The sequence below is a fragment of the Verruconis gallopava genome, assembly GCF_000836295.1.
Source record: "Verruconis gallopava strain CBS 43764 unplaced genomic scaffold supercont1.115, whole genome shotgun sequence".
In the NCBI taxonomy this organism is placed as follows: Eukaryota; Fungi; Ascomycota; class Dothideomycetes; order Venturiales; family Sympoventuriaceae; genus Verruconis; species Verruconis gallopava.
In genome coordinates, this window is record NW_015622251.1 from 15,541 (window position 1) to 23,241 (window position 7,701).

Genomic DNA, 7,701 nt, shown 5'->3' on the forward strand with positions numbered 1-7,701 from the left:
GACCACCGCCATATAAACCCCGCCGCGGGATTCTTGCTCCATGGCGCCGCTGAGGTATTGGTATAGGCTCTCCTAGGCGGGTTTCTAGCGTGTCAAGACGCTGGTCGCGATCAAGCCACTAATAGGGGTGAAAATCTGGTATTGTCAATGGAGTGGCAGTAGCAATTTATTTGAGAATAGTGTGTTTGCAAGGGATACCAAATACTATAGCATATAGACCTTTACACTGCGAAGTTGTCTGCTCAGATACAGCAAATTTCTGACACTGGCCAAGAGCATATTTATGAATCTTATAGGCAACGGCATTGTAGATTGCACCTCTAGTATTGAAAGCTCTACTTATAATACCTTGACCTTTTGTATTCTCATACTCAGTGTGTTCAGCATCCCAGAGATTTCGCATCAAACGGAAGAAGCAAAATAGGTCATTGCGGGATATTTGAAGGTATCGCTTAACTTTCGCATAGCAGCCCTCTGCTTTCAAAGTCATGATAGTGCTAAAGTACGTGAATTTATTTGTATATGCCCGAACAATCTTCTCCTTGTATAGGTCCAGCCACTTGTATTCACAGTACTCAGCTACTACTTGATGCTTAGTATGAAGTATTTCAAGCCGTTTGATAAGGATGTCTTCTGTCTCTGACTCGACCAGATAATACTAAGCAGCCATAAATATGGAACATGCTTCACAGTCTTTAGTGACAACACAAGACTCTGTAGACTTCTCCATATCTACAACCTTTAGCATATGCACCTGTGCTCTAGTGAGCACGTTCTTGTTAACATGCCAATAGCAAAGTAGAGTAGGGACAGAGGGAAACGTGCTCGCAAGAGCTCGAAGTAGCGCAAGATCACGATCAGTGACGAAAACATTTAGAGCTTTAATATGGTTTGCGTGAAAGATTGCCTTTAGCTGCTCGAGTGTCCATTCATAGTCATCTTGTGTCTGGCATGCTTAAGTTAGTAACTGTAATGGAATTATAATAACTATAGGCCCACAAACCTTATTGTGCTGGAAGCATAGCCCGAGGTTGAATATTGTATTCATCCTAGTATAGCTGACTAGATCCAGAAGCGGGTAGTTATATCGATTTGTCTTGTACGTGCAGTTGAGAATCAGGACATCGAAATTCTCCTTGTATATTGCCAGGGAGCGTGGATGAATGACTAGTAAGTGACTGAGGGTCCCTGCTTTCTCATGATTTTCTGGAAAAGTTTGATGAGGGTAGTAGTAGCCACTGTCTTCCAACTCAGAGAAAAGGGCTTCCACAACGGATCTCCCTTGTAAGGCTCTAGCCTTGGCCTGAACTCGCTTATTGAAGATATCCTGTTTGGTAATGAGAATATTGGGGAACTGCTGTTGCAGTTGCGCATGCGTTTGACGAACAGCACAGCCAGCCCATAAGTCCTGCATGATTCTTTCCTTGACTGGGGTTTCCCGTTTCCTGTGCGCTGCGTATGTGCCTACCGGTGCAGGCCTATGATTATATTCCCCTTCTCTTATTGTTAGGCGCCACCTTCCATCTGATTGTTCTTTTCCAATACAACTCACGCGGCACCCCGTTTTTTTTGATGAATGGTTCGGACGCTTCCGATTCTCCTCAGTGAGCTTCCATTTATTCGCCAGCTGACCATAGCACACGCAGGCAATGATGATAGACTTGCTATACGCATTCGACTTCAGAATTGAAAGAGCGTATCCAGCTTGCTTTGCATGCTCTTTACAATGCATCAATAGATCTTCTTTTGAGCCATATAAGCCTTCTGGAGGCGGCTCTAAAGATAGAGGCATCAGGGCAACTGGTTAGTCGGCTGTAGTTGACTCGTAACGGAGATCAAAGATGGCAAATACGCGTAAAGGTATAGAAGACGCGTCCACCGCGCGTAGCTAAGGTTCTATCTCAATCTGTTTACTTAAGGCGTATATTACACGAAATAAAAGGGGTATAAAGACTATATAATGCGTTTAAGGTATAGCGGCTTGGCGAGGTGGTCCAAAACAAGATCGAGGTGGTCCGAATCAATTCCCCCGACGAGAACCTTGGCATGTGACCCATCACGTCCCTCATCACCACGTGTGTAGTCTCAAAGAGTCAACAAACGTGGCCAGTCTCCTCTTTTACCTACCCTCTTACCATCTGCCTTGACCTTCAAATGGCTGTCACTATTTACTGATACTGGCTCTACTACTAATGATTCCACTGTGTATAGGCTCAGAGGGGCATGCCCCGTGTTTCGCCGTCTGTGATACCTCCAGTCTCCACCCAATGCTCTGCTCATCTACTCGCTCGGCGCCCTCTGCCCTAGGGCCCTTACCTGTTCTATAAGTGCGATTACTTTCGTGGCTAGCTTGCGCGTCGAGAGGATCTTCTGTAGGTCCTCTCTACCTGGTAGATTCCCGAATTCGATCTGTCGTTCGTCCTGGAGCAGTTGGCATTACAGGAGCGCGTGGCCGACTGTTTGGCGGCCTCCTCCATAAGGGCATCCTGGGTTCTCGAATCCTGGTACGCGTTGGAAGAAGAGGAAGTCTCTGAGACCAATTTTCTCGGTTCTCATTTGTATGAGTAAGGCGCTCTCGGCCTTAGTTAGGTCCTTATGTAGCTGTAGCACCTTCTTATCTGGCAGCGGTGTGTGGCGGTATGTAGCTCTGCCTTTCATCTCCTGTTGCCAGCTCTTAGTCCAACAGGTGCGGGCGGTCTTATTGACCTACGTCCTCAGCGTGGTTCTCAGCGGATGAAGGTGGGGAGGTGTTGGAGCCCTACAGGTCTCCATGCTGTCTTCTGCCCATCCTGCGGCGGTCTTTACGGCCACGTCTGCCTCTTCATTACTATCTATCCCTTCATGAGCCGGGACCCAGTGGATGGTGATAGTATGGCTATTTTTATATAGTTGCTTGATCTGCCGCACAATCTGCTTAGTAATGTATGCTCCAGAGCGGCCTTTGGGTCCTATTGTGGCGCGTATCGCGGCCTGGTTGTCTGTGAATATGTGCACCTGCTTATAACGGGCTAGCTTTACACCCGCGTCTTTTACCATCCCGAGGGCAAGGTTGATGCCCTGTAGTTCTGCGGCATAGACAGTCGACGTGGTCTCAGGCCCCATGTAGGCCCCTTTTGATTCACCCTCCATTGGCCATATCGCCGCTGCTCCGGTGTGACCCTCAATACTGCTCCTGTCTGTATAGATATAAGCTTGACCCTCCTCTGCTATGATCCTGTTATGGGTCGCCCGCGCTTCATTGTTGTTTGTTGAAATCCGTACTACAGGTCCTTGCTGCCATGGTGGCGCTATAAATGGCGTGATCTTTTCATGCTTTTCAAGATTGATGGCTCCCTGCTCTTGTAGTCGGCGGGCGATCCAGTGTAGGGGGCTTATCTGTGGTGTTCTATGCTGGGAGGGGGGGTTGTCCCCATTACCGGCGCTCGATAGCTCCGGTATGCTGTCAACTATGAGGATCTGGCCTAGTGTGTCCGCGTTGTGCTTCTATATCTAATGCTCAATAGGGAGCAGGTGCGCTTTAATATCCAGGGCCGCCTGTGAGGTTGCCCTATATGCCCCGCATATAGCTCTCGCGCCTTGAGCCTGGAGGGTCTTGAGTGTCTTAAGCGTGGCGGCTGTGTATGTGCCTTCTGTACCTCCTGGGTTTGACCAGGCGGAGCATGCGTACATCATCTGTGGCACGACCATGCCTCTATAGATTTTCCGCATGTCTTGTAGGCCTATGCCCTAGGTAGAGCCTCCGATGGAGTTTAGTGCGGCAATTGTTTTTATGACTTTCTAGCGTATCTCTATAACGTGTTCCTTCTATTTGAGCTTTCAGTCTATGATAACCCCAAGGTACTTATATGTAGTCTTGGCCTGGATAGTGACTCCCTGGGTTACTAGTGGTCTTTTAAGGTCGATACGGCTTTGTGCTCTTGTGAAGTGTACTAGCTGGAACTTTTCTGGTGCGAATTTCGCGCCATGGGTTTTTGCCTAGTGGTGGGCCTTTTCAAGTACTAGTTCAATCTTCCTGTATGTCTTATCTGTAGAATTACCGCACGCCAGGATCGCAGTGTTGTTAATGTATCTTATTGTTATCACATCCTCTGGCCTGCACTACTCCATAAGATCTGCATTATAGAAGATATACAAGATGGGTGAAAGGGGTGAGCCCTGCGGGATACCTGTTTTGATCTGGTACTCCTCAGATTCGTATCTGTCGAGCACGATTCTGGTGCGCCTGCCGCTCAGGAAGCTCGCTACCCAGCGTATTATTGTTTTATCTACCTTTCGCTTCCGGAGGTTGTGTAGGACACGCTTGGTAGAGACATTGTCAAATGCCCCCATCACGTCTAGGAGGAGAAGGCTAGCTACTCTCACTTCGCCTTTATCCTATGATTTATAAATGCGTTCGATTATGGCATGTATTATATATTCTGTAGACCGCAGTTTTCGGCCCCCAACGTGTCGGCTGGGGAGCACCTGGTATTTCTCTACCAGAAAGCTGAGTCGCCGGGCGATGACTGCGTCCATGACCTTCCTAATTGTATTTAGTAGTGCGATCGGGCGGTACACTTTAGGGGTTGTATAGTTGTCCTTTCCAGGCTTACGCAAAACCACTGTAGTTGACTCACGGAAGTGGGCCGGGCAGTAGCCTAATTTTAGGCTTTGATTAATGGTGGTCGTGAGGAATGGTACCAACATTCCTGCGGCTGCCTGCAGCGTCCTGTTAGATATCCTATCTGGCCCTAGGGCCTTTAGCGGGGCTGCGGCATGGATTGCCTCCAATACTTCCTTTCTGGTAACCTTTGGCATCTGCACCTGCCCTGAATAGGATGCCCCTTCTATATCGCTCAGATCCGCCTCCAGCAGGGGCGGGAAGAAGGTCTCTCTGAATATATCCGCCTTTCCTTGTGGTTCTGTTGCTGGGGTGTCCCCTGGGGCACCGGGCCTCCGTATTGTGGGTGTGATGCTTGGGGCTTGGTTGCCCCTGTTTCGTGCCCATTTTGCGACCTTCCATAGTGACTCGGCCGAGCTCGCCGCTTTTGTCACCCGGTCTCTGTGTGCTTTTTGGAGTGCTCTTGCGATGGTCTTGCCCTTGAGTTTCCTAGCTTCTTGATAGTCCTCCCACGCCTTAGCCATCAGCCGCCGGGAGTACCTTCTGCGGAGGCGCTTCATTTCTGCAAGTGTTTCTTGGCATGTGTCGTCCTACCCCTCCTTTATCTTAGGGCTAGGCCTCCTTAGAGGTAGGACCCTTTCTGTCGCTTTGTTGATTGCGGTGACAATGTGCTGGACATACTTGTCTAGCGATTTCTTTGTGTCTGGCCTGCGCTTGGGTGTGAGGACCTTCTTGAGAGCCTCGCAGAACTTTTCCTCATCTAGGTGTTTCTACTGGTGTTTGGGTTTGGGTTCTGTCGTCCGGATCCTTATATCTAGCGTGGTGCTGATCAGTAGGTGGTCAGAGTCATGGTCAACATCCTTATCTATTCCACAGCGGACTATCCGGTTGACCAGACCTAGCGTCATCCAACAGAGGTCTATGGTCGTCTGGCTAAGGCCATTGTTAAATGTGATTGTGCCTGGTTCCAGCACATTTATCATATTTAGGTCATCCATAATCTCGATGAGTTCCTCTGACTCTGGCTCTTCTCTTATAACTCCTAGGCCTCCCTATAGTTGGTGGTGTAGGTTGAAGTTACTAAGCACTATCTGCTCTTTTGTAGCGTGTTTCCCTAGCTGGGCTCGTAAGACTGGGAGGGTGGCTGCCTGGTCTTCGCCTTGGCCTGGGTTGTATACATTATGCAGTATCAGTTCGTTTTCTACTTCCTCTTCGCCTATGAGGATCTGTAGTGTGTATAGGTCTTGTATATATTGCTCGATTTGCCAGCGGGTATGGTCTAGGCGCTTATTAATAAAGAAGCATACCCGCGCCGGGTGTTCCTTCATACTGTCCATTGGATAGCACAGGTGGAAGGTGTTCTTTGCGGGGTGGTGTGTTGTGTCCTCGAATGGATTGCGCCAGGGTTCTTAGATAATGATTATATCATAGGTCGCTATGCTTGGGTCTCAGAGTAGCGTTGCCATGACCTGGTTCTTTGATTTACAGATATTGTACTGCAGTATCTTCAGTTGGTCTTATTTTATTATTGGTCACTGTCGCTATTGAGGTCCATGTTTTGGGTGCTGCGGCGTATTGTGATGTTTGAGTCTATCATTTCCAGCGCCTTTCTGCTAGGCTTTAGTGGCCTCTGCGGTCGCTGGTTCGACTCCTCGTTTTCTTTCCCCTCCGGCGCTGCCCTCTTCTGGCCTCTCGCGGAGGCTTGGGTTGTTTTTGTGTCCCATATCGACCTTATCCTCCGCAGTGCGGGGCCTGCTGCAGCAGCCGGCGAGTCACTTCCCGTCATTGGCGCAACCGCATGGTATCGTGGCCTATTGGCGTAGGCCACCCTTACCTTGGCCAGCTCGTTTTTCCTAGTTGGGCACAGGCGGTTCCACGCCTCATGTGTACCGCGGCATGCTGCACATTTCCTGGGGGCGTTCTGGTCTCCTTTTGATGGGCAGTCCCTTGAGTCATGTTCTAGCACGCAGTAGCCACATGTCTTTGCTACTTTGCACTGGGTTCCTATACGGCCGTATGCCTGACACTTGAAACACTGCTTCAGGCGGCACTGCTGTTCGTAGCGCTCGCTCTAGTATATCTCTCCTTGCTACACTAGGCCCTTATTGATAATCTTATTAGCATCCTCTGGCCTTGTGAATTCTATAATAATTGATGACATCGCTTTGCTTGGTGCCTGTCAGGTAAGCCATCTGATGTATTTGATCTCTGCGTTTAGGATAAAGGGTTTATTGTCCTGTAGGATGGCGTTTCTCATGTCTTCCTGCTTGTCCATGTTGACTGTGCTAACCCGTATGCCGTGTACTAAGACGCCATAGGTCGGGTTCCTGACCGAGGATCCGCAACCGATTTGTGCCACCCAGTCGTCTATGAATTGCCGCAGGAGTTAGGTCTCCTTGCCTGTTGTTGTTCGGATACTAAGGTCTCCGCTCTTTAATTGGTTAGCTGATATTATGGTGATACCAGTGATGTGTTCGTCCTTGCTTTAGGTAATTGCATAGTTGACATGCGTTTTAAGAGTCCGCGGGTTCATTGCTCGTAGTTATTCGATCATGTGGCTGTCTCTGATGTTCACTATGATCTCCCGCTGGGTCGGCGCGGTAGGAGGCATCCCTTGCTCATGCGTCTGTACGCTGTAAGCGCCTCTGGCCGCTGCCACAGCGTAGTTCATAGGTGTCCCCTCCTGGGGTTGTATTCCTTTGTTCTTAATTTCTTTCGCGATGTCCACCGTGGTCCTGCTAATCGCCGCTGCCTCGAGGGCCGCTGCTTTTGCCTCTTCGCTGATGATTGCTGTCTTTTGGGCTTCTGTAGTAAGGCTGCGTATTCCCTCTTTTATCACCGCTAGTTCTCTCGCTGAGTCTTCTGTCCCTATTTAGAGCTGCGCTTGGATAGCACAGATTGCATCATGGACATAGACAAGATCCGGAGCTTGCTGTACCTTCGTCACGAAGTTGAATTGCGCTGCCGCTTGAAGGTGCTTTGCTAGTTGGGTAGCATGCTCTGGCAGTCTGTTTGACCAGGACTCCCCCCTGGGCCAGGGAATCGACATACCTGTATTTCACGCGTTGGGCGCCGCGTCAGGCCTGTCAATTCGTCTAACT

General features: G+C 49.3%; 1 protein-coding gene across 1 annotated transcript; it reads right to left on the reverse strand.

The window, feature by feature from the left end:
- Positions 1–437: 437 nt before the first annotated feature.
- Positions 438–1,873, reverse strand: PV09_09658 (uncharacterized protein). The gene is made up of 2 exons (XM_016363763.1): positions 1,004–1,873; positions 438–946 (listed from the first exon to the last, which is right to left on the reverse strand). Exons 1-2 carry the CDS (start codon positions 1,790–1,792, stop codon positions 659–661), a joined length of 1,077 nt encoding a protein of 358 aa, XP_016208409.1. The 5' UTR covers positions 1,793–1,873; the 3' UTR covers positions 438–658.
- Positions 1,874–7,701: the final 5,828 nt, after the last annotated feature.